At 44.7% G+C, this 27,602-nt stretch overlaps 2 protein-coding genes across 2 annotated transcripts; one reads left to right on the top strand and one right to left on the bottom strand.

Moving 5' to 3' along the window:
- The first annotated feature begins 344 nt into the window (after positions 1-344).
- LOC125516258 (DNAse I-like superfamily protein) lies at positions 345-7,620 on the top strand. Its single transcript, XM_048681744.2, has 10 exons — positions 345-569; positions 655-734; positions 859-908; positions 998-1,047; positions 4,711-4,780; positions 5,265-5,386; positions 5,622-5,731; positions 6,063-6,213; positions 6,383-6,530; positions 7,006-7,620. The coding sequence occupies exons 1-10, from the start codon at positions 451-453 to the stop codon at positions 7,300-7,302; spliced, it is 1,197 nt and encodes a 398-aa protein (XP_048537701.1). The 5' UTR covers positions 345-450; the 3' UTR covers positions 7,303-7,620.
- A 660-nt stretch (positions 7,621-8,280) lies between these two features.
- Positions 8,281-11,621, bottom strand: LOC125516246 (Major facilitator superfamily protein). Its single transcript, XM_048681736.1, has 2 exons — positions 11,145-11,621; positions 8,281-9,719 (listed from the first exon to the last, which is right to left on the bottom strand). Exons 1-2 carry the CDS (start codon positions 11,425-11,427, stop codon positions 8,680-8,682), a joined length of 1,323 nt encoding a protein of 440 aa, XP_048537693.1. The 5' UTR covers positions 11,428-11,621; the 3' UTR covers positions 8,281-8,679.
- Between the last annotated feature and the right edge of the window lie 15,981 nt (positions 11,622-27,602).

Below are 27,602 nucleotides of genomic sequence, written 5' to 3'. Positions count from 1 at the left end.
TCAAGGGGGCAATTATGGAAGTTGGCTATCTTATAAAATGTATTCTTGTTGTTTTTATTTTTTTGGCCTTACTTTACTAGTCAAAATGTGATGATGTATTGTCATGTATTAAAAATGAATGATGAAAAAAAGTTAATGACTTGCAAAGAAAAATGCATACGGACAGGATACGTCCGCACGTTGGGCGTACGGCCACCGCATCTTAGAACACGCTCGGATACGACTTTAAATCTCTATTCAAATAGACAGAATCCGAATAAAATGGACGTGCGGGTCGCGCGGTGGAGTTGGCTAACGGCACCAGCGCGGACACCGGAAAAAAGGGCAAAGTTCACAAGGCGGAGTCCGACCCGGACACAGGCACGCCGCGAACAGGCGAAGCAGAGGTCGCCTTCCGCACACACCATCTTTTCCTTTTCGGTTGCGCGCAAGCAAACACAGCCGCCGCCGATGCTCCTAAAACCCCAGGCAATCTGGGCGGCTTCCCTCCCTCTCTTCCTCGGCCGCCGCCTCCTCCCCAAATCCAGTTCCTCTCCCCCTCCCTCCGGCCGCCGCCTCCCCTTCCGCCCGTAAGCAGCGCATCCTCCCCCTTCCCCCCCCCCCCCCCCCCCCCCCTTCTCCATCTCCGCTTCTCATGCTCTGACTATGGTTCAGGATTTGCAAGCGGCGGATGAGCGCGCAGGCGGAGCCCAGATTCGCCCCTCTCCCCACAGCGCAGTCCGAGCCTGATGCCGGTAAAATTTATGCTCCCTACGCTGTTGAAACGGGGTCATCGTTACCCGTGATTACTCTGACTGCTCCTGTATCCGGGCAGCTCCGATGTGGTTAGTACTGACATCGTTTTGGGATGGCTTCCAGGGGCAGACGGGTACCAGTTTCGGCTGGTTTCCTACAACATACTCGCCCAGGTATGTCGGCTGCTGAGCTTTACTCTGTTATTTTACTTGTGATAGTCGTATGGACAGTGACGGGTTGAAGAATTTGCTCAACATTGCAGGTTTATGTGAAGAGCGCATTTTTTCCCCATTCTCCATCCGCGTCTCTTAAGTAAGCTCATAATTATTAAAGGGAGTGTCTATTTCCAAGTCCATTTGAGAAATTCATATTTCTAAGTCGATTATGTTGAATGTTGATTTCTCTATCCATCCAAATAACAAGTATAGCACATTTTAGAATTGTGTGTAACTTGGTTGACTTAGAAATAGAAATAACAAATCTCGAAGAGCGTTAATTTCTTAGTGGATTGTGAAATCCTTACTTCTAAGTTGATCCCGGGTGTTAATTATTCTATCCAATGAATATCTAGTAGATTTGTGTGTAACTTGGCTGGCTTGGAAATAACTGTTCTCAATCGACTTAGAAACACAATCAAACTATTCATATCATTCTGCTGGAATTTTAAATAATTGATTCTGATTGAAATCATGGGATGCCCTAAGTAGCCTCTTGTTGCTTGAGCATTGTGCAGTGTGCACTGAAGATCACAGACCAACCCCTTTTTTCTTAGCACTTACATATCAGAATTTGGAATTCCATGAGCAACGTACTCGTTTTTATCATATGCACATTTTGTATAGTATCCAAGAAGTTACAAGCCAAATGTATGCTGTGTGAATCGTAATCAAGCTCGCATTGCCACTTGAGGCTCTCTCGAAACAGGCTCTCGCCCTACTTTATAGATAAAGCACAAATCAAAGTACACGGCCGAAAATACAAGTTAGTGAGGGAGCCCTCTTCCAAAGCAGATCCTAGGATAACTGGACAACACAAACGCACGTGACTACGTTGCCGAGAAATAACACAGCTAGGCCTGAAAACAACGCCATGGCAACACCCTCAGGAGGGGAGACAACACTAAGCATCGCCGCTGCAGAGTCCGAGACAATCAAGGGTCTTTACCCGGAGCCCCGACACGGAGAGGAGATCCACAATGATATCCTCGTGAGGAGAGCGGCAACCGCGGGCACTGCCATCGTTGCCGCCAAAGCGCTGAGCTTTCGCTCAGCAGCTCACCCGTGCCACCAGGAGGCCCCCAGGACAACCGCGATGAGCACAGACCAACGACAGAGAGCGAGCCCGAGCCACCCACCGCTACACCTCTTACTGCCCACACGCCCAAGAGGCATAGCGGCCACGATCGCCATGGTGCTCGCCGGAGAGCCAACCATGAGGATCGCCATCCGGGGCCGCCACCAGAGCGTCCATGAACCGAGACACCGCCGACCGTCCACATCACAGCACACCAACCCCGACAGGAAGAATAGAAGGCACCTCTTTCCACACCTTGCCTGACATCAGCCCCCGGGTCTGGTTCCACACCTCCATGGTAAGTGTCGACGCCTGCATCCCCAACTAGTCCGGGTGGACTGGGTGGGGGAGAGACCCTGAGACCGCCAACGGCCATTGTCGAGCAGGCCCTACCCAAAGCCCTCTGGCTTGGCCTAGACGAGCTCATATGACGCCAAGTCCATGGCCATCGGCGTCGATCCGTTTAACGGCACCACGACGGCGACCATCACCCACCGCGCCCGCGAGGACATCGCTCGCGGGCACAACCCGGACCGAGCCCAACCACACCTACCCAGGGCGATAACCCAAATCCGCCTCAGACCTAGATCTGGCCCTCCCGAGCATAAACCCTCGGTCAGAGCCGCCGCCGCCACACATGCAACTGGCACGACCGGCACCTGCCCAGCCCCGTGCCCAACAGAAGGGAGGTCACTGCCGCCACCCTGCGCCTCCTGCAGGACCACAACCACCGAGCCACCGTGGTCACCATACGCCCGCCTCGTCGCCCTGACTCACCTCGGCCCAGCGCAGCCGTTCGAACTCGGGCCCAGCAATGACCACCGCCGGGAAGCAGGGCAGCAACTTCAGGCCCACGGCACCCACCGACCAGATCTGGCCGTCGCTGCCAGGCACGCCCTGCCAGTCACACCATCATCGCACCTGCGAACAGTGGCTTGCTGCGGCGGGGGGGGGGGGGGGGAGTGATCAGAAAGGAGGAGCCGACGAAGCACGAACTAAAAAGATTGTATTAGGCATGATGCTTTATTTCGGGAGCCAAAGGAATTACCCCCTCGTCGTGCCTGTGACCACCAAATTCCGTTGGTGGTGGTGGTGTGTGTGTGTGTGTGGGGGGGGGGGGGGGGGGGGGTTGCTCCGCCCCTGCTGTGCGAAAAGCCGCCACCGCCAATCGGGCTTCTCTCGACCACGGCGGTGAGGAGGGCTTCTCTCAACAAAAAGGCTTGTTTGGGTTTGAGCCTACCCAACTTGTTTGGGACTAAAGGCTTTGTTGTTGTTGTAACCACCCTGTAGGTCGCCACTTGAGGATTCCTCGTACATTTATTTAAGATATTCCATACAGTTGTCTTACTTGGCAAAACCCACCCTAACATTATTTTCTGTAAGAATGAAATCCTAAAAAAAATGTAGAATGGTAAAAGAATGCTGTTAGAAAAAGTGATTAATTAGCATCCAGATGAAACTCATGTCCCCACAAGATACCAACTTTCGTAGCACACATATATTTATTCAATAGGTATAATACGATATTCAAATTTAGCCCTTGGTTCGAAACATAAGGGATCGTATGCTCTGGATCTGCCAAACTCATGCTTTTCTTATCAGTATTTGCATTTTATTAATTTCCTACTATCTCCTTGCACTCACTTCCGGTCCTCCTTCCTTGCACAGTCTCTTCTCTTGTATGATATATTGTGTTAACATAGAGATGATACATGAGAGATATGCATGTCAACTACCATTACTCTAATGTTTACTTGATATTTTGCAATGCAACTGAAATGAACACCGAGAGAATACGTAAATGGAGAAATCTTATAGGGTAAAAAATGCCACATAATAAGTTTTAGTTTTATTTTTCAAACTCAAAGCGACAACTAGACTTTCGAAATTTCCCATAGATTTACTAGCAGACTATAGTATGTATATTTGTGCCAAATTTTATATGAGGTATTATTTTCATCTAAATTTACAGACATCTGTTAAAATGCTCGGGATAAGCAAGCTAGGCTCTAGACGAGAGTCAGGAGTGAATCACCATCTTGCGATGGATCTCATCACTTTTTGGCCATTACTCCCCAGCCATCCTTTGCCAAAGTCCCATTTCACTCCCCACCGGCTATAACCACCACAGGCGCTATACCGTCTCTATCGCAATATGCAGTAGCAGCGTCCTGAAGTTAGATCTGGCGCGACAGGCCTGTATCAGATATTCAGATTGAAGCGGGTGTGAGATCTGTGACAGTAACTCGCAGTGATAGCAAAGAGGTTGCTAAATGTCAGATCCGCTGTCCCCAAACCAGGATTGACGATCCATTCCTACTGATTACCTTTTCCTTTGCTTCTTCCGCCTCTCTCATGTAAAGCATAACTTTTTGCTGTGGTGAGCTTCCTAAAGTGCATCCATGCAAAGCGGTGACACCTCAAATGACTCCTTTTTAGATTTATAAGGGGGGGGGGGGGGGGGGGGTACACTGTACACCCACCATTGCTTTCTTATGGTTACCAATAGTAACCATAAACCATATTCCACAATTGAACTGGCACATTGTTGCTATTTTGGTGCACTTGTTTTATTTCAGGATTAAAGAACACAGTTCTTCCTTTCCTTTCTGTTTTTCAGTTCTTGCCCTAATTCTATCATCAGCTTTGGAATTCATGTTTACTTTTATGTTTGGAAAATAGGTGGAAAGCTCGTTCAAAAGCCGTTCTAACAGAACTCAAGAGTTTTAATGCCGACCTCATGTGCATACAGGTTGGGTCTCATTTCTGATGTTTTAATAAATTTCTGTAGTGTGATCATATCTAGTTTTGTTTGTTAGAACTATGTACAACATGATTTTGTTAATCATTTTTATTACATGTAGGCTTCAGTAACATGCCCATATCCTTTTTTTATGTGGACATCCCTATATTTATTTGCAAACGGATAGATAAAATAACCAGATATGGAACATTTTCTAAAGATACTACTTGAAGCTATCATGCAATGGAGTTGCTCTTAGTAAACACTTTAGAATATAGACCCAGTGCATAGAAGCTCCCATACAAGGTGGGGTCTGGGGAGGGATTATAAGAACCTAGTCTCTTACCCCTGCGAAGTGCAATGCAGAGAGGCTGGTTCGAACCCACGACCTCTTGCACAAGTGGGAAGGACTTCACCACTGCACCAGGCCTGCCCTCTTAGTGTTCACTTTAGAATATTCCTTATTTTTTTTACTGGTTCCTGCCTCTGACAGGAGTTGGATGAATATGAGACATTCTATAGAAAAAACATGGAAAGTACTGGATATTCAAGTATTTATGTCCAGCGATCTGGAGACAAACGGGATGGATGTGGTATATTTTATAAACCAAAAAGGTAAACATGTGCTCTTAACTGATGTACATGGTGCATTAGTTACTGATTTCAGGACAGCTCCTTATTGAACCTCTCCCCCTGCAACTATATTTGTTATTGTGCTCTAATCTATATTCAGTTTGCGAACACATTCCCTGTAAAATAAGCAGCTAATAATGGACAAAGCTCGGCACGAGAAAATGTTACTTTTTACATCATCCAATTATTTTTCCTGACCATTTTCTTCTTTTTGCAGTGTGGAACTGTTACAGAAGGAAGTAATACATTACAATGACTTGGTGGAAACATGTCATCTTAATGATAATGTAATTAGTGCCCCCTCGAATAATTCTTCACCATCAGAAGGTAATATGAAACGGATCACATAATGGACACACTTGCATGGAATGTGGACATTTGAAGTTGTGAACTGGGCACTTAATAAGTAAATAAAAATACTTATTTAAATCTTTGAAATAATAATTCAAAAAATATCCAAGCTCAACAGCTGAAGCAGCACGTCCGTAAAGGGCTGATTTTCCTTTTGGTTTTCATTGCCTAATTACTATATTTCTTGGAAGATGTGTTGTCTGTCATCATTATCTAGTGCTCCATTTTTTCTCCCTGTAATTTGGCTGGATATGTTCTTTGTTCTGATGACGTGCTTATGATTATTTTGTATGATGTTTTCTGACAGAATCTAGTGGAAAGGAAGATAATAAGAAACGTGGAGATCCAAATGATCCACGTGTGAGATTGAAGCGTGACTGCGTTGGTTTACTTGCTGCTTTCAAGCTTGGCGATCCTTGTGAGCATATCCTGATTGTGGCGAACACACATATTTATTGGCAAGTAAAATAGCTCATGTTCTCTACTGTTCTGTGATTTAAAGATGTTTTCGTCATTCGACTCATATTTTTGCCTATTTTATTTTACTATACGTATTTGATGGAAGCTAGTTTTCAACACGTGTATGGGTTTCTTATGCATGTTAACCTGTAAAACCTGATTTTACAGGGATCCAGAATGGATTGATGTGAAGTTGGCTCAAGCAAAGTATCTTCTTTCAAAAGTCTCTGAGTTTGAGAAAATTATCGCAAATAAGTTCACCTGTAAACCTTCTGTGATCATTGCTGGTGATTTTAACTCCACCCCTGGTGATAAGGTATTTCTTGCATTTGCTGCATTGCTTTCTCAAGCTTTTGCCACTATTGTTACAATTATTGTTACAGATTGCAGAGTTTAGTTACACAGAAATATTATCAAATATCACCTCCGTCCAGAATTACTTGTCGTTATCCAGACGACGTGACTTGTACATAAATGACCTGGCCAAAATGACATTGTTTTAGCTCCATGGCTTTACTGAAAGATATTGGGAACTTTGTCCATGTGCTGACATCTATTCTAGTTATGTGTGTGGCATATTGTTATCATGATGAAACATATTTGTGTAGGGACTGGCAATGCGCGGTCCAATAGCTACTTTATGCTTTTGAGCCCTTGTTTATGCCAAAAACAAAGCATTCTATCCTTTTCTCTCATGTGTGGATAATCTAACTCAGATTCAGTTTCGTGTGCCACCTCATTCAATTTGGTTCTCTCTGTCACCTCAGCTAATTTGTTACTATCACTTCCAGGTATACAATTACCTTGTATCAGCTGGCTCCGAATCTACGGACGAAGCCCTGATCAAATTGCGCAGCCTGTATGCTGAGAACGGAGGGGAGCCGGAGTTCACAAATTGCACTCCAGGTTTTACTGGAACATTGGACTACATATTCCTGTCGGAAGGCGGTTCAATAAAACCTACCAGCTTACTTCGGATCCCACGAGGGGGTTCCCCGGATGTGGAAGGAGGCCTGCCCAACTTCCACCATCCTAGTGATCACTTGCCAATCGGTGCCGATTTTCAGGTACTTAGAGCTAGTGCCTAGGGTGGCCGGTTGTGTTTTTTGACTGCGGCGGCAAATGGCCCTCGAACTGTTGGCCATGGTCTGCGTGCAGTCTAGGGTTAGTCATAAGGCTGTGGGCTGTGGTGCATGCAATAATATCTCACAGCCACATTTTCTGGTTATTCAGAGGCAATTTGTCAACTGATAAGTGATAACGGTATACTTTGTTCCTTTTGTGCGTGCGTGATATGTGCATTTATCAGTGTGAAGAAACATGTGCCTTTTGGTTTTCGGCCAAAGAGGTATGTGCATTTATCAGTGTACGCATTTCCCAGAACACTGGACCCTTTTTGATTTTGAGGGAAGGTCTTCATGACTAACTTAATTGATAATTATAATTATAAACAGCCTTTACACACAAGATTTGCAAGTAAGCAGCTGTAGGAGGAACATCCCTCTGTTCTATAGTAGTTGCTGATTTAGTACAACGTGTACTAAATCAGCGACAACTAACTAATATGAAACGGAGGGAGGGAGTACAAGACAAATTATTTAAGAAAACTATGCTTATAGCTAGCTCATAAGTCGCACCATTAGCCTCACAGCATGAAATTGACCTTCCCTATTGACAATTTATGTGTGTTATACAGCTTTTGGAGAGTATGTGTTTTTAACCAGTATAAAGATTTATGTGTTCTTTAGCTCCTTATATGTGTTCCCTACAAGTAACCGTTTTTACCCAAAAGTAAAGCGTCAAACTTTAGAAGGTCGCCAAAGACGCATCTATCCTTGGAGTTTATCATGGCTGCATAGAGAAACATTGGGTGGAGCGTCTGAAAATGTAGGATTGCAAATCGTAAAAATGTAGGTTCTACTAACCAAAATCGTATCCTAGAACCATAGAGTTCGTTATGACTTGTGCTCACCTAAATTGCTGAATTAGTCATTCGGAGATAGGTACAATCAGTTCGTTACATGAAAAATGGACAATTGGACATAGACTTTTCCACACACAAAGAATGAAAAGAAATGCAAACTGAACTGGCAGACCAAAGACAATAAAAGTAAATACACAATATGTAGGGTTCAACTAGTTACACATCTCAGAAAAAACTAGTTACAGCCTTACAGAAGCTAAAAAAGAAAAGCTACTTACACCCCCAAAAATTATCATATAGCTCCTGAAAGACGAAAAGAATGATGGCACACAAGTATATCTGCTCTTGCCTCTTAAGACGATTCCTGAAAGGCCACAGAGCGCTCGGAACTGAAGAACCTAATCCTCTCTTGGGTTGTTTCACATATGATGAAACTGGAATTTAGGCAGCCCCATACTCAGGCACCGACAAAAGTTTGAAGGAAAGCCTCGCAGGCACCAATACAACCTCTTTGGGATCCTAGGGATCCTACAGATGGATTCTATTCTTCCTTCTTCTCCTTCCCTTTCCTCTCTTTAATCCATGATGAGCAAAATAGCGGCAGCACTGTGCATGCAGCCTCAATCAACAAGCAAACCGGCAGTGCAGAGAAATCATCTCCAGATACTCCCATGAATTCAGCAAGCGCAACCCCAAGATATCCGCTGATGATAATAGACAGGGCAAGTGCAGACATGACAAAGGCCATAACCGATCCCTCGCACCCAGAGGGGCAAAGGCTTGCGATAAGAACACTGAAGGGTAGCACCTTGAAGAACATGAGGCCCTCTAGCAGCCCTGAGAACACAATGGTGTACAAGGAGTCTGATATTCCCACCTTCCTGTATACTCCCTGGACAAATAACACGTCTGACAACATTACGACCGCTGTGATGAACTGCAGAGCTGATAAGATCTTGCGTGCAGACGTTGTCTTGAAGCACTTGTTGTATGCCATGCTCCAAGCCAAGAGAGCCACTTGCCCAAAAACCTTGGATAAACCGATGATGGATGAGTCAAGTCTTAACACTTCAGTCTGGTAGAAGAACATGGTCCCGAGTAGAAACGGTATGGCAGCATAGGACACTGAAAACCATATGATTGACCAGAATATTTCCGGCATACAGAGCGCGTAGGACAGCTCTTTGGTTTGTTTACGGATGCTGGAAATCACCGATGTATTAGTAGTCGCCTTTGGGAGTTTGAGGGAGCTCTCAGATATAGCCACAGTAGTGAAGAACTGGAGCACGAGAACGATTGCGAAAAATAGGAACATGAGTTTGGGGGAAAAGTAGCTGAGAGCAATGCCACCTAGGAGGTTTCCTAACGCGCCAGCAGAAGCACCAAACATACAAGCAAAGGATTGAAGCTGACCCCCTGAGGAAGAGGTTGCTTGCTTCCCGGCCTCCGCTACAATGGCATCATTGGCAACCTCACATATGGATGCACCAAAGTTGCTCAAGAGGAGAAAAATGGTAAGAACCGGAAGAGAAAGAGACGGCCAGAGGGCAATTCCTAACCATGAAACTGCCTGCAAGAGAGCTGCAACCACAGCAAAAGAAGTTATGTTAGAATATACTCCCTCCGTTCCTAAATACTTGTCTTTCTAGGCATTTCAATAAATGACTACATACGAAGCAAAATAAGTGAATCTACGCTCTAAAATATGTCTACATACATCCGTATGTAGTAGTCATTTGAAATGTCTAGAAAGACAAATATTTAGGAACGGAGGGAGTAGTTAGCTATATTAGGAGAAACAGTTGTAATGTAGTGTAGCACACAGTGCGCATCTTCAGGAGCATCAGTTATGGCATTTGACAGGGTGATAAATATGAGTAAATTACACTAATTTTCCTTATGCATCTGATTGTGCTAATTATATATTAACAAAATATCAGTGGACTTCCAACAATTGGTCTGTCAAGCTCGAAAGCACTTGGTTGGGCTCTTTTATGCCAATCTGTTCATGAAGTGATCGAGAAAGACAAGATATCATAGTCACTAAAATCGCCATAGCTCCCTGAATTTATTTAACTGCTCGGATATCTAAACCAAGGGGATCAATGGATTGAGCTAACTTCTAAATGATGCGAGCTGAAAAGGAGAATCAAAGACCAAAGTGATTCTAGTCAATTAAAATTTAATGGTATTGCACAAATTAAGACTTCAGCACAGAATCTGAGGACGGGCAATCTTAAGTTCTGTAATGCTGGGATATGACAGCACACCATCCGTCCATCTTTGGAATTTCATCATAACACTTGTGCACGGCAAGGGCCACATCCAAGGCTGAGAAAAGATACACGATGCCGCCCTGGTTGCTACTCCAAAAGGCTACTCCGCCGAAAGATGGAGAATGATGGTAATCAGAAGAAAAAACGAAAAGGGAAAGTGAAAGTGAAAGAAGACAAAACGCATGTGAATAATCAAGAGGACAATTGCGTTCAAGTATATTCTTTGCAGCGTTGTCGCTCGCCACATGACACCAATGTACAAACAAGTGAACAGCACGCAAGAAAGGAATGTGGAAAGCTCTACCGTGGTTATCATTTTTCTTTTTTTTTCTCTCCAAAGACAGCGCAAAAGAGTAAAATATCCTACTGCACGTTCCTACACTGCTCAGAATTCCCACGACTCGTCTAATCAGTGATCAAGTGCAGTGAAAAGGCGAAATTGTGCGCGCAACATGGGCAGTACAGGGAAGGTGAAAATCTCGGGGAATTATGATTCTGCATCGCGAGCGTGGTTCCGATCATTCCAGGTTAACGGGTAAAGGTGAGTACGGAATCGAGCGTGGTTCCGAGCATTCCACGTTATTATCCGTTAAAGTAAAGGGCGGTATGGAATCACGATGAGGATCATGGTGTCGGTCGCAGATTACGGAAGGTGGCGTTGTTGGTAGATCTGAAAAGAAAGGCAATGCGATAACGTGGGGGGATAAAGGGAGGGAGGGAGGGGGCGTACCGCCGATGGCGACGTATGGCAGGCGGCGGCAGCCGCGGATGGGGACGGCGTCGGAGAGGAGGCCGAGGAGCGGCTTGGCGACCATGGGCAGGGTGGCGGAGGCCTGGAGGATCTGCAGCGAGGAGGAAGGGACGCCCATGGCGTCCTTGAGGAAGAAGTTGACGCCGAGCCAGGGGAAGAGCCGGAAGCCCTGCACCCAGAACCCGACACCGATCACCCACCGCTGCGTGGCCGCGGCCGCCGCCGCGGCCCTCTCGCCCTCCACCTTCTGCCCCTTCTCCATGGCCTCCCTCCACGAAATCCGACGGTACGGAGTCTCGGCTGATCCGCGCGTCGCCGGACCTTTCTGTTCCTGCTCTGCTCCCGATCCAAGGGAAGGGAATGAGGAGACACTGGGAGCTCGTGGTGGCTCTTGTGTTGTACACTACCACCGGGGGTGGAAGGACACGTGGGATGGTTGGGTGGTGTTTGGCCGAACTGAGAAGTGATGATGCATTTCAGGGGAATGGTTGGCACGAGAAGAACCAACACGTTGCCACGGACACAGGGGCCCGGAGCCACGTGGACCAGTACCAATCGCCCATGTGTGCATGGTGGGTCATCGCGTTCCAGGATGTCGGCATGCCTTTTCGGTGGGCCTCCGGGCCTTTTTTTTTCCTGAAAAAGTCTGTAGCTTCATCAGATTAGACTTTTTTTTAGATCACAAGGGTTTTATTCCATCATGGTAGAGCTATAATCTTTGGGAAAGAGATGCTCAATACATGGGGCCTTTGCCGAGCCACATAGACATAGCTCGCTCAGAGCGACTATATTTTATCAGGCAATCTGCAACACTATCACGTGACCTATGAAGTTTCTGCGAAACAAAAACTCCATCAATCATTAGAGCCTTAATTTTAGCCACTAACTGACCATACACTGAATGATCTAAACTAGAATGTGAAAAACAAGATAAGGCAGTCAAAGAATCTGACTGAACCAACACCGGAAGCTCTGTATGTTGTGAACTCTATTAATCATTAGAGCCTTAATTTCAGCCACTAACTGACCATACACTGAATGATCTAAACTAGAATGTGAAAAACAAGATAAGGCAGTCAAAGAATCTAACTGAACCAACACCGGAAGCTCTGTATGTTGTGTAGCAAGTGCCATACCAATCATTAACGCATGTATCTCAATCTCTAGAGCTTCACTGCAATTAAATATATATCGATAAGCTGCAAAGATGACTGAGCCATCACATTTCCGAAGGATCATCCCCACCGCTGCAGTGCCATCCTCCTCCAGAAAGGAACCATATACAGACAAGGCCAACATATTATTCAGAGGTGCCGGCCACTGTAGTACTTGGGGAGAACAATGACGCTTTGGTCATTCCCATACATCTTGGACTACCATTTTTCCCTTCAACATTTCTCCCGTTGTGAACTTCCGAGCATCTAAAATCATCCTCATGTAGTTTTCTAGAAATTCCGCCGAGACCTGGACTGGGGCGACCTTCGTTCCATGTGTGATGTCAACCCGAACCTGCCATATGCGCCACACCAGCATCACAATCATACTACGTGTAATGTCCGAGCAACTTGCCAAGAGCAGCATAAGCCAATCATTGCCGGTATCAAGAACCTGTTCTTTGCGCGGAATAGGCCAAACAACACTCGTCGCATCCCAAAGGCCCTGTGCATGGGCGCACCCAACTAGGGCATGGAATGACCCTTCGACTTCCCGGTCGCAAATAGGACATGATGCCCGAGTCGACAAGTGCTCGTACTGTTTATTTTCTGAGGTGGCCAACGCACCTAACACCGCTTTCCAGGCTAAGATTTTCATCTTCAGAGGCACGATAGTATGCCAAATATTACTCCACAATGGACGCTCCCCTCTCGGGAGAGCGCCGCTAGCGCCCCCACCGAAATCATCATCATGATGTAGAGTAGCTGGACGGTAAGCACTTTTTACTGTGAACCTGCCTAACCGCTCCAGGTGCCAAGCCAAAAAATCCTCCCGGAGACGTGGCGAAGTTTTGATTTTCAATATTTTTATCACATCCATAGGTCAGGAAAACTCCTCAACTTTTTCCCGAATCCTTGCACCATGCTCATCAATAAAATTTGAGACCCGTTTCAGTCGAGAATTTCTTCTTGGTGTTATAGGGCGAAGGGATGGGCCACGAGGAATCGACGGATCCCGCCAAGCACGAATAGAACGCCCATCTCCAACCCTCCATATCATACCTTTTTTGACAAGATCCAAACCATACTCAATTCTACGTAGAAGCATTGCCTGAAAATATTGTGTCCAAAAGGTTCCCATTCGGATAGTATTTCGCCTTAAGCGGCCGTGCACATAAGCTCTCAGGGTTATCCAATAAACGCCAAGCCTATTTTGCTAACAATGCTTGGTTAAACGCACTCATATCCCAAAAGCCAAGACCACCTTTCAACTTGGGTAGCATCATCTTGTCCCAACTCAACCATGCCATCTTCCTTTTACCCTTCTCAACTCCCCACCAATATTGCCTCATCATGCGCGTCAAGTCATCACAGACTGAAGCAGGTAATCTGAACACACTCTTCACATATGTGGGTATAGCTTGGGCTACTGACTTGATAAGAATTTCTTTATTACCCGATGACATATATTGTTCACTCCAATCCACTAACCTCTTCCCCATATGTCCCTGTACAGCCTCAAATCTTCCCTTATGCATTCTCCCCTCCAAAACAGGTAGATCCATATATTTAGGATCAAACACCTATTGTGTAATATCAAGAGTATTTTTCACACCCATCGAAACAACCAAAGGACAATTGTCAAAAAAGGATGGAACACTTAGACGGATTTATAAGTTGCCCCGTCGCCGCTGCATAAGTGTTCAACAAACCTTTCACCATCACTGGTTGTTGTATATTCGCTTTAAAAAATAACAGAGAATCATCCGCGAACAATAGATGTGAAATAACCAGAGCCCTGCGACAAATCTTCACACCCTCTAAGCCATCTGATGTCACTGATTTGTTCAGCAAGGCAGGCAACGCATCAACAACGAATATGAATAAAAACAAAGATAATGAGTCACCTTGGAGAAGGCCTCTCGAGGGTGAAAATGAATCTAGAAGTTTCCCATTGACCTTGACTGAATATTTAATCGAAGTAACATAGGCCATGACACGAGAAATCCAAGCCTGCGAGAAACCCCATTTTAACAATGCCTTCTCCAGAAAATCCAGCCAACACGATCATAAGCTTTTGATAAATCCAGCTTGCAAGCACAAAAATCAGCATTACCCTTGAGGGCTTGAATATGGTGGATACACTCAAAAGCAATAATCGAGTTGTCAGAAATCAGCCATCGTGGAATAAAAGCGCTCTGGTTTTTCAAAGTAAGCTCCGAAAGCAAAGACCGAAGACAATTAACCAAGCACTTTGAAACAATTTTATAAACAACATTACAGAAGCTAATAGGCCGAAAATCCTCCAGTTCCGTAGGATTGGGGGCCTTGGGAATTAAGACTATAACTATGTCATTAATGTTGGGGAACGTAGCAGAAATTCAAAATTTTCCTACGTGTCACCAAGATCTATCTATGGAGAAACCAGCAACGAGGGGAAGGAGAGTGCATCTACATACCCTTGTAGATCGCTAAGCGGAAGCGTTGAAGAGAACGGGGTTGAAGGAGTCGTACTCGTCGTGATCCAAATCACCGGAGATCCTAGTGCCGAACGGACGGCACCTCTGCGTTCAACACACGTACAGCTCGGTGACATCTCCCATGCCTTGATCCAGCAAGGAGAGAGGGAGAGGTTGAGGAAGACTCCATCCAGCAGCAGCACAACGGCGTGGTGGTGGTGGAGGAGCGTGGTACTCCAGCAGGGCTTTGCCAAGCACCGCAAGAGACGAGGAGGGAGAGGGGTAGGGCTGCGCCAAGAAGGAGAGGAACTCATGTGTGTTGGGCAGCCGAAACCTCAAGTATATATAGGGGGAGGGGAGGGGCTGCGCCCCCACCTAGGGCTCCCTCCCTAGGGGTGGCGGCAGCCCCTAGATCCCATCTGGGTGGCGGCCACAAGGAGGAGAGGGGGAGGCGCACCTGGGGTGGGCCTTAGGGCCCATCTGCCCTAGGGTTTGCCCCCTTTTCCTCTTGGAGGCGCCTTGGGCCTTGGTGGGAGGCGCCCCATCCCACCTAGGGGCTGGTCCCTTCCCACTATTGGCCCATGTAGGCCTCCGGGGCTGGTGGCCCCACTTGGTGGACCCCCGGGACCCTCCCGGTGGTCCCAGTACGTTACCGATAAACCCCGAAACTTTTCCGGTGACCAAAACATGACTTCCCATATATAAATTTTTACATCCGGACCATTCTGGAACTCCTCGTGACGTCCGGGATCTCATCCGGGACTCCGAACAACATTCGGTAACCACATACAAACTTCCTTTATAACCCTAGCGTCATCGAACCTTAAGTGTGTAGACCCTACGGGTTCGGGAACCATGCATACATGACCGAGACGTTCTCCAGTCAATAACCAACAGCAGGATCTGGATACCCATGTTGGTTCCCACATGTTCCACGATGATCTCATCGGATGAACCACGATGTCAAGGACTTAATCAATCCCGTATACAATTCCCTTTGTCTAGCGGTACGATACTTGCCCGAGATTCAATCGTCGGTATCCCGATACCTTGTTCAATCTCATTACCGGCAAGTCTCTTTACTCGTTCCGTAACACATCATCCCGTGATCAACTCCTTGATCACATTGTGCACATTATGATGATGTCCTACCGAGTGGGCCCAGAGATACCTCTCCATCACACGGAGTGACAAATCCCAGTCTCGATTCGTGCCAACCCAACAGACACTTTCGGAGATACCCGTAGTGCACCTTTATAGCCACCCAGTTACGTTGTGACGTTTGGCACACCCAAAGTATTCCTACGGTATCCGGGAGTTGCACAATCTCATGGTCTAAGGAAACGATACTTGACATTAGAAAAGCTTTAGCATGGGAACTACACGATCTTGTGCTATGCTTAGGATTGGGTCTTGTCCATCACATCATTCTCCTAATGATGTGATCCCATTATCAATGACATCCAATGTCCATGGTCAGGAAACCGCAACCATCTATTGATCAACGAGCTAGTCAACTAGAGGCTTACTAGGGACATGGTGTTGTCTATGTATCCACACATGTATCTAAGTTTCCTATCAATACAATTCTAGCATGGATAATAAACGATTATCATGAACAAGGAAATATAATAATAACCAATTTATTATTGCCTCTAGGGCATATTTCCAACAATCTCCCACTTGCACTAGAGTCAACAATCCAGTTCACATCGATATGTGATTAACACTCAAGGTCACATCCCCATGTGACCAACACCCAAAGAGTTCTGGGTTTGATCATGTTATGCTTGTGAGAGAGGTTTCAGTCAACGGGTCTGCAACATTCAGATCCGTATGTACTTCGCAAATTTCTATGTCATCTTGTAGATGCAACTACTACGCTACATTTGAAGCCATTTCAAATAACTGTTCTACTTGGAGCTATTCCATTATACGTATCCGGTATCTCTATTCAGAGCTATCCAGATAGGTGTTAAGCTTGCATCGACGTAACTCTTTACGTCGAACTCTTTATCACCTCCATAACCAAGAAACATATCCTTATTCCTCTAAGGATAATTTAGACCGCTATCTGGTGATCTACTCCTAGATTACCTTTGTACCCTCTTGCCAGAAATGTGGCAAGGCACACATCAGGTGCGGTACTCAGCATGGCATACCGTATAGAGCCTATGACAAAAGCATAGGGGACGACCTTCGTCCTTCCTCTTTCTTCTGCCGTGGTCGAGCTTTAAGTCTTAACTTCATACCTTACAACTCGGGCAAGAACTCCTTCTTTGATTGATCCATCTTGAACACCTTCAAGATCATGTCAAGGTATGTGCTCATTTGAAAGTACCATTAAGCGTTTTGATCTATCCTTATAGATCTTGATGCTCAATGTTCAAGTAGCTTAATCCAGGCTTTCCATTGAAAAACACTTTCCAAATAACCCTATATGCTTTCCAAAAATTCTACGTCATTTCTGATCAACAATATGTCAACAACATATATTCATCAGAAATTCTATAGTGCTCCCACTCACTTCTTTGGAAATACAAGTTCCTCATAAACTTTGTATACACCCAAAATCTTTGATCATCTCATCAAAGCATACATTCCAACTCCGAGATGCTTACTCCAGTCCTTAGAAGGATTGCTGGAGCTTTGCATACTTATTAGCATCTTTCAGGATTGACAAAACCTTCCGGTTGTATCACATACAACCTTTCCTCAAGAAAATCGTCGAGGAAACAATGTTTTGACATCCTATCTGCAAGATTTCATAAATAATGCAGTAATCGCTAATATAATTCCAACAGACTCTTAGCATCGCTACGAGTGAGAAAGTCTCATCATAGTCAACTCCTTGAACTTGTCAGAAAAAATCTTAACGACAAGTCGAGCTTTCTTAATGGTGATACTTACCATCATTGTCCGTCTTCCTTTTAAAATCCATCTGTACTCAACAGCCTTTACGACCATCGAGCCGTTCTGCCAAAGTCTACACTTTGTTTTCATACATGGATACTCTCTCGGATTTTATGGCCTCGAGCCATTTATCGGAATCCAGGCCCACCATCGCTTCTCCATAGCTCGTAGGTTCATTGTTGTCTAGCAACATGACTTCCAAGACAGGATTACGTACCACTCTGAAGTAGTACGCATCCTTGTCATCCCACGAGGTTTGTTAGTGACTTGATCTGAAGTTTCATGATCACTATCATAAGCTTCCACTTCAATTGGTGTAGGTGCCACAGGAACAACTTCCTGTGCCCTGCCACACACTAGTTGAAGAGACGGTTCAATAACCTCATCAAGTCTCCACCATCCTCCCACTCAATTCTTTCGAGAGAAACTTTTCCTCGAGAAAGGACCCGATTCTAGAAACAATCCCTTATTGCTTTCGGATCTAAGACAGGAGGTATACCCAACTGTTTTGGGTGTCCTATGAAGATGCATTTATCCGCTTTGGGTTCAAGCTTATCAGCCTGAAACTTTTTCACATAAGCGTCGCAGCCCCAAACTTTTAAGAAATGACAGCTTAGGTTTCTCTAAACCATAGTTCATACGGTGTCATCTCATCAGAATTACGTGGTGCCCTATTTAAAGTGAATGTGGTTGTCTCTAATGCCTAACCCATAAACTATCGTGGTAATTCGATAAGAGACATCATGGTATGCATCATATCCAATAGGGTGCAGTTATGATGTTCGGACACACCATCACACTATGGTGTTCCAGGCTGTATTAGTTGTGAAACAATTTCCACAATATCTTAATTCTGTGCCAAACTCGTAATTCAGGTATTCATCTCTATGATCATATCATAGATATTTTATCCTCTTGTCACGACGATCTTTCAACTTCACCTTGAAATTACTTGAACCTTTCAATAATTCAGACTCATGATTCATCAAGTAAATATACTCAACATCTACTCAAATCATTTGTGAAGTAAGAACATAACGATATCCACTACACGCCTCAGCACTCATTAGACTGCACACATCAAAATGTATTACTTCCAGCAAGTTTCTTTCTAGTTCCATTTTACTGAAAACGAGGCTTTCAGTCATCTTGCCCATGTGGTATGATTTGCATGTCTCAAGTGATTCAAAACCAAGTGAGTCCAAATGGTCGATTTGCATGGAGTTTCTTCATGCATATACACCAATAGACATGGTTCGCATGTCTCAAACTCTTCAAAATGAGTGAGCCCAAAGATCCATCAACATGGAGCTTCTTCATGCGTTTTATATCGATATGACTTATGTGGTAGTGCCACAAGTAGGTGGTACTATCATTACTATCTTATATCTTTTGGCATGAACATGTGTATCACTACGATCGAGATTCAACAAACCATTCATTTTAGGTGCAAGACCATTGAAGGTATTATTCAAATAAACAGAGTAACCATTATTCTCCTTAAATGAATAACCGTATTGCGATAGACATAATCCAATCATGTCTATGCTCAACGCAAACACCAATCTCGATGGTAGAGGGAGCGTGCGATGCTTGATCACATCAAGCTTGGAAAAACTTCCAACACACATTGCCAGCTCACCTTTAGCTAGTCTCCGTTTACTCCACAGCCTTTTATTTCGAGTTTACTAACATTTAGCAACCGAACCGGTATCTAATACCATGGTGCTACTAGGAGTACTAGTAAAGTACACATTAACACAATGTACATCCAATATACTTCTATCGACCTTGCCAGCCTTCTCATCTACCAAGTATCTAGGGTAATTCTGCTCCAGTGACTATTCCCCTTATTACAGAAGCACTTAGTCTCAGGTTTGGGTTCAACCTTGGGTTTCTTCACTAGAGCAGCAGCTGAATTGCTGTTTCATGAAGTATCCCTTTTTGCCCTTGCCCTTCTTGAAACTAGTGGTTTCACCAACCATCAACAATTGATGCTCCTTCTTGATTTCTACTTTTGTGGTGTCAAACATCGCGAATATCTCAAGGATCATCATATATGTCCCTGATATATTATAGTTCATCACGAAGCTCTAGCAGCTTGGTGGTAATGACTTCGGAGAAATATCACTATCTCATCTGGAAGATCAACTCCCACTCGATTCAAATGATTGTTGTACTCAGACAATCTGAGCACAAGCTCAACAATTGAGCTTTTCTCCCTTAGTTTGCAGGCTAAGAAAATCGTCGGAGGTCTTATACCTCTTGACGTGGGCACGAGCCTGAAATCCCAATTTCAGCCCTCGAAACATCTCATATGTTTCGCGACGTTTCAAAACGTCTTCGGTGCCTCAACTCTAAACCGTTTAACTGAATTATCATGTAGTTATCAAAATGTATATGTCAGATGTTCGCAACATCCACAGACGACGTTCGAGGTTCAGCACACTGAGCGGTGCATTAAGGACATAAGCCTTCTATGAAGCAATGAGGACAATCCTCAGTTTACGGACCTAGTCCGCATAATTGCTACTATCAACTTTCAACTAAATTTTCTCTAGGAACATATATAAACAGTAGAACTGAAGCGCGAGCTACGACATAATTTGCGAAGAACTTTTGACTATGTTTAGGATAATTAAGTTCATCTTATGAACTCCCACTCAGATAGACATCCCTCTAGTCATCTAAGTGATTACATGATCCGAGTCAACTAGGCCATGTCTGATCATCACGTGAGACGGACTAGTCATCATCGATGAACATCTTCATGTTGATCGCATCTACCATACGACTCATGCTCGACCTTTCGGTCTCTTGTGTTCCGAGGCCATGTCTGTACATGCTAGGCTCGTCAAGTCAACCTAAGTGTTTCGCGTGTGTAAATCTGTCTTACACCCGTTGTATGTGAACGTTAGAATCTATCACACCCGATCATCACGTGGTGCTTCGAAACAACGAACTGTCGCAACGGTGCACAGTTAGGGGGAACACTTTCTTGAAATTATTATGAGGGATCATCTTATTTACTACCGTCGTTCTAAGTAAACAAGATGCAAAAACATGATAAACATCACATGCAATCAAATAATAGTGACATGATATGGCCAATATCATATAGCTCCTTTGATCTCCATCTTAGGGCTCCATGATCATCTTGTCACCGGCATGACACCATGATCTCCATCATCGTGTCTCCATGAAGTTGCTCGCCAACTATTACTTCTACTACTAGGGCTAACACGTTTAGCAATAAAGTAAAGTAATTTACATGGCGTTTCTCAATGACACGCAGGTCATACAAAAAATAAAGACAACTCCTATGGCTCCTGCCGGTTGTCATACTCATCGACATGCAAGTCGTGATTCCTATTACAAGAACATGATCAATCTCATACATCACATATATCATTCATCACATCCTTTTGGCCATATCACATCACATGGCATACCCTGCAAAAACAAGTTAGATGTCCTCTAATTGTTGTTTGCTTGTTTTACGTGGCTGCTATGGGTTTTAGCAAGAACGTTTCTTACCTACGCAAAACCACAACGTGATATGCCAATTGCTATTTACCCTTCATAAGGACCCTTTTCATCGAATCCGATCCGACTAAAGTGGGAGAGACAGACACCCGCTAGCCACCTTATGCAACTAGTGCATGTCAGTCGGTGGAACCAGTCTCACGTAAGAGTACGTGTAAGGTCGGTCCGGGCCGCTTCATCCCACAATGCCGCCGAATCAAGATTGGACTAGTAACGGTAAGCATATTGAACAAAATCAACGCCCACAACTACTTTGTGTTCTACTCGTGCATAGAAACTACGCAATAGACCTAGCTCATGATGCCACTGTTGGGGAACGTAGCAGAAATTCAAAATTTTCCTACGTGTCACCAAGATCTATCTATGGAGAAACCAGCAACGAGGGGAAGGAGAGTGCATCTACATACCCTTGTAGATCGCTAAGCGGAAGCATTCAAGAGAACGGGGTTGAAGGAGTCGTACTCGTCGTGATCCAAATCACCGGAGATCCTAGTGCCGAACGGACGGCACCTCCGCGTTCAACACACGTACAGCTCGGTGACGTCTCCCATGCCTTGATCCAACAAGGAGAGAGGGAGAGGTTGAGGAAGACTCCATCCAGCAGCAGCACAACGGCGTGGTGGTGGTGGAGGAGCGTGGTACTCCAGCAGGGCTTCGCCAAGCACCGCAAGAGACGAGGAGGGAGAGGGGTAGGGCTGCGCCAAGAAGGAGAGGAACTCATGTGTGTTGGGCAGCCCAAACCTCAAGTATATATAGGGGGAGGGGAGGGGCTGCGCCCCCACCTAGGGTTCCCTCCCTAGGGGTGGCAGCAGCCCCCAGATCCCATCTGGGTGGCGGCCACAAGGGGGAGAGGGGGAGGCGCACCTGGGGTGGGCCTTAGGGCCCATCTGCCCTAGGGTTTGCCCCCTTTTCCTCTTGGAGGCGCCTTGGGCCTTGGTGGGAGGCGCCCCATCCCACCTAGGGGCTGGTCCCTTCCCACTATTGGCCCATGTAGGCCTCCGGGGCTGGTGGCCCCACTTGGTGGACCCCCGGGACCCTCCCGGTGGTCCCAGTACGTTACCGATAAACCCCGAAACTTTCCCGCTGACCAAAACATGACTTCCCATATATAAATTTTTACCTCCGGACCATTTCGGAACTCCTCGTGACGTCCGGGATCTCATCCGGGACTCTGAACAACATTCGGTAACCACATACAAACTTCCTTTATAACCCTAGCGTCATCGAACCTTAAGTGTGTAGACCCTACGGGTTCGGGAACCATGCAGACATGACCGAGACGTTCTCCGGTCAATAACCAACAGCGGGATCTGGATACCCATGTTGGTTCCCACATGTTCCACAATGATCTCATCGGATGAACCACGATGTCAAGGACTTAATCAATCCCGTATACAATTCCCTTTGTCTAGCGGTACGATACTTGCCCGAGATTTGATCGTCGGTATCCCGATACCTTGTTCAATCTCGTTACCAGCAAGTCTCTTTACTCGTTCCGTAACACATCATCCCGTGATCAACTCCTTGATCACATTGTGCACATTATGATGATGTCCTACCGAGTGGGCCCAGAGATACCTCTCCGTCACACGGAGTGACAAATCCCAGTCTCGATTCGTGCCAACCCAACAGACACTTTCGGAGATACCCGTAGTGCACCTTTATAGCCACCCAGTTATGTTGTGATGTTTGGCACACCCAAAGTATTCCTACGGTATCCGAGAGTTGCACAATCTCATGGTCTAAGGAAATGATACTTGACATTAGAAAAGCTTTAGCATGCGAACTACACGATCTTGTGCTATGCTTAGGATTGGGTCTTGTCCATCACATCATTCTCCTAATGATGTGATCCCGTTATCAACGACATCCAATTTCCATGGTCAGGAAACCGCAACCATCTATTGATCAACGAGCTAGTCAACTAGAGGCTTACTAGGGACATGGTGTTGTCTATGTATCCACACATGTATCTAAGTTTCCTATCAATACAATTCTAGCATGGATAATAAACGATTATCATGAACAAGGAAATATAATAATAACCAATTTATTATTGCCTCTAGGGCATATTTCCTACAATTAACACCCGCCGGCATGATTCCGGTGTGAAAGAACTCCAACACTGCAACAACAATTTCCTCTTTAAGAACACCCCAATTTCTCTGGTAGTAACGAGCAGGAAAACCGTCCATACCTGGAGCCTTAAGAGGCCCAATCTAAAATAGTGCATCAGAAATCTCCTACTTCGTATACGGGGCATCAAGGGCCCCATTCATCTCAGTTGTAACCTTCTGCTCAATGCAATCTAGAACCACCACATGATTTAGAGTTGGATCCTTGGTAAATACGTCCTAGAAATAAGACGTTGCCATCCTCTCCATATTAGAGGGTGTCGAGCACCAAGACGCATCCTCCCTGCGCAGACGTTGAATATAATACCGTCTTGCTCTCGTACTTGGTGTTTCTCCCCCCTCCTTCAACCATGCAATGCGAGAGCGCTGCAACCATAGCATTTCCTCTTTATAAAGCAACTCATCTAACTCATACATTTTCTATTTTATAAGTCCATGGTCTGCTGACCCAAGCTGAAGCGCTTCCAGCTCTAGACAAAGCTTCTCTATACTCCGGGTGACATGACCGAAATTCTCTTTACTTCAGGTCTTGAGTTCCTTCACTAGGAAATGAGCCCGTGCGTTGCAACGGGTGAAAAAACACTTCCTAATCTAATAATCATGAGTCCAAACTTTAGTAGGTTCATGTCCTTTATTTCAACACATGGCATCCCATCTGAGTTTTTATTTATCTTTGTTCCCCCTCTCAACGACACTGGCCTCAGTGTTGACATCAACACAACACGTTTGAAATGTTATCAATCTTAAGACGTCTCCCTCTAGGCATACAATGCAAATGAGCCCGTGCATTGCAACGGGTGAAAAGACACTCAATAATCTAATAACCATGAATTTGTAGGTCCATGTCCTTTATTTCAACACATGGCATCCCAACTGTGTTTCTATTTATCCTTCTTCCCACTCTCGTTGACGCTGACCTCAGTGTTCACACCATCACAACACGTTTAAATGTTGTCAATCTTAAGAAGCCTCCCTTTCGGCATAGGATGATGAATCTATTTTTTTCTGTGAAGTTGTGACGAGGCGTGCATGCGTGGTTATAGATTTTGTTTTTGTTCCCCATCCCGGTTTTGCCCGCCGAAGTGTTTCATCGTAAATAGAATTATTTTTAAATGGTTAACAGTTAAAAATAATATCATATTCAGATTCGACATGTTTTTCTAATCAAATTTCATATATAACATGTTAAATTTGGAGTTACGGTTAAAAAGTTACGGATTTAAAAAAACTATTAATATGTACTATGGGTTTATTACCAAAAACTTGAGGGGGGTTTCTGCAAAATAGCATAACAGACCAAGAATACCTATTTCTTTTATTAGTAGGTATAGATAACCTCCTTTAATGAATAAGCAACAGACCCCAGATTGCCCGCCGGTCTTCTCCTAGACCATGCTAAAGCTATTACTTGTGGGAGTGAAGGGTCCCTTTCCCACGTATTCTCATACCCGGTGTCGGTGTCAAAACCGGCGGACCTCGGGTAGGGGGTCCTGAGTTGTGGACCTTGGATCAATGGGGAACAGGGGTCGAGAAGGACACAATGTTTACCCAGGTTCGGGCCCTCTCTAAGAGGTAAAACCATACGTTGTCGGTGTCAAAACCGGCAGATCTCGGGTAGGGGGTCCCGAACTGTGCGTCTGAGGATCAATGGTAACAAAGGACGATGGAGACACAATGTTTACCCAGGTTCGGGCCCTCTTAAAGGAGGTAAAACCCTATGTCCTGCTTGATTGTATTCGATGAGTATAGGGGTTACAAGAGTTAATCTACCTCGAGATCATAATGGCTAAACCCTAGCTGTCTAGCCTATGAGAATTCGGATAGCCTCTACGGACTAAACCCTCTAGTATATATACACACCGGAGGGGTCTGATACTTCTCCGTCGTATCTACTTTTCCAAACACTTTTGCCCTTGTTTTGGACTCTAACTTGCATGATTTGAATGGAACTAACCCGGACTGACGTTGTTTTCAGCAGAATTGCCATGGTGTTATTTTTGTGCAGAAATAAAAGTTCTCGGAATGACCTAAAAATCAACGGAGATTATTTGTGGAATATATAAAAAATACTGGAAGAAAGATCCAAGTCAGGGGGCCCACACCCTGTCCACGAGGGTGGGAGGCGCGCCCTACCCTCATGGGCGCGCCCCCTGCCTCGTGGGCCCCCTGACGCTCCACCGACCTCAACTCCAACTCCATATATTCGTGTTCGGGGAGAAAAAAATCACAGAGAAGGATTCATCGCGTTTTACGATACGGAGCCGCCGCCAAGCCCTAAACTCTCTCGGGGAGGCTGATCTGGAGTCCGTTCGGGGCTCTGGAGAGGGGAATCCGTCGCCATCGTCATCATCAACCTTCCTCCATCACCAATTTCATGATGCTCACCGCCGTGCGTGAGTAATTCCATCATAGGCTTGCTGGATGGTGATGGGTTGGATGAGATTTATCATGTAATCGAGTTAGTTTTGTTAGGGTTTGATCCCTAGTATCCACTATGTTCTGAGATTGATGTTGCTATGACTTTACTATGCTTAATGCTTGTCACTAGGGCCCGAGTGCCATGATTTCAGATCTGAACCTATTATGTTTTCATCAATATATGAGAGTTCTTGATCCTATCTTGCAAGTCTATAATCACCTATTATGTGTTATGATCCGTTAACCCCGAAGTGACAATAATCCGGATACTTACCAGTGATGACCATAGTTTGAGGAGTTCATGTATTCACTATTTGTTAATGCTTTGGTCCGGTACTCTATTAAAAGGAGGCCTTAATATCCCTTAGTTTCCAATAGGACTCCGCTGCCATGGGAGGGTAGGACAAAAGATGCCATGCAAGTTCTTTTCCATAAACACATATGACTATATTCGGAATACATGCCTACATTACATTGATGAATTGGAGCTAGTTCTGTGTCACCCTATGTTATAACTGTTGCATGAATAATCGCATCCGACATAATTCTCCATCACTGATCCATTAACTACTAGCTTTTCACATATTGTTCTTCGCTTATTTACTTTTCCGCTGCTGTTGTTACAATCACTACAAAACCCAAAAATATTACTTTTGCTATCGTTACCACTACTATCATATTACTTTGCTACTAAACACTTTCCTGCAGATATTAAATTTCCAGGTGTGGTTGAATTGACAACTCAGCTACTAATACTTGAGAATATTCTTTGGCTCCCCTTGTGTCAAATCAATAAATTTGGGTTGATTACTCTACCCTCGAAAACTGTTGCGATCCCCTATACTTGTGGGTTATCAAGACCATTTTCTGGCGCCGTTACCGGGGAGCATGTCTCTATTATTTGAGTCACTTGGGATTTATATCTGTTTATCATTATGAAGAACTTTAAAGATCAAAGAACCAAGATTTTTCCCTCAACCACGAGGGGAGGTAAGGAACTGCCATCTAGCTCTGCACTTGATTCACCTTCTGTTTTGAGTAAGCTTGCGACACCTAAACCTGCTTCTGCTATTAATTCTGATATGTCGCATGTTATCGATGATGCCACTTCTTCTATGCATGATACTTACGATGAAACTATTTCTATGCTTGATACTACTATGCCACCTGGTGAATTTCTTGATGAACAACTTACTAGGGCTAGAGAGAATGAAATTATTGAAACTGATAATGTTGATGAAAGTGATGATGAAGATTCTCTCCCTAGATATGAATTGCCTGTTGTTCCTGAGGGTTATGTTATGGATGAAGAAACTGCTAGAGACTTTCTTGCCTGCAATGATAGAAGTGATCTTAAGAAACTATTAGCTAAGCTAAAAGAAAAATCTTTGAATGTTAGAATGAAATATGATCCTGCTTATGCTACTTCACCTATATTTATTACTGATAAGGATTATGATTTATCTGTTGATCCTGAGTTAATTACTTTGGTTGAATCTGATCCTTTCTATGGCTATGAATCTGAAACTGTTGTGGCACATCTTACTAAATTAAATGATATAGCTACCCTGTTTACTAATGATGAGAAAACTCGCTACTATTATATCCTTAAATTATTTCCGTTCTCATTAAAGGGTGATGCTAAGATATGGTTTAATTCTCTTGATCCTGGTTGTGTGCGTAGTCCCTAGGATATGATTTACTACTTCTGTGCTAAATATTTCCCCGCTCATAAGAAACAAGCTGCTTTAAGGGAAATATATAATTTTGTGCAAATTGAAGAAGAGAGTCCCCCACAAGCTTGGGGGAGGC

Source organism: Triticum urartu, chromosome 1A, assembly GCF_056163025.1.
Source record: "Triticum urartu cultivar PI428250 chromosome 1A, HENAU_Tu73, whole genome shotgun sequence".
Lineage (NCBI taxonomy): Eukaryota > Viridiplantae > Streptophyta > Magnoliopsida > Poales > Poaceae > Triticum > Triticum urartu.
Note: the sequence above shows the minus strand (reverse complement) of the source record. Positions and strands in the feature narration are given on the sequence as shown.

Bases quoted from the DNA above. Each gene is read 5' to 3' on its own strand.
- LOC125516258 (XM_048681744.2), top strand. From the start codon at position 451: ATGCTCCTAAAACCCCAGGCAATCTGGGCGGCTTCCCTCCCTCTCTTC. The intron at 570-654 runs GTAAGCAGCGCA...ACTATGGTTCAG, and splicing joins CGCCGCCTCCCCTTCCGCCC to GATTTGCAAGCGGCGGATGA. The intron at 909-997 runs GTATGTCGGCTG...TCAACATTGCAG, and splicing joins CCTACAACATACTCGCCCAG to GTTTATGTGAAGAGCGCATT.
- LOC125516246 (XM_048681736.1), bottom strand. From the start codon at position 11,427: ATGGAGAAGGGGCAGAAGGTGGAGGGCGAGAGGGCCGCGGCGGCGGCC. The intron at 9,720-11,144 runs GTACGCCCCCTC...CTGTGGTTGCAG, and splicing joins GCCATACGTCGCCATCGGCG to CTCTCTTGCAGGCAGTTTCA.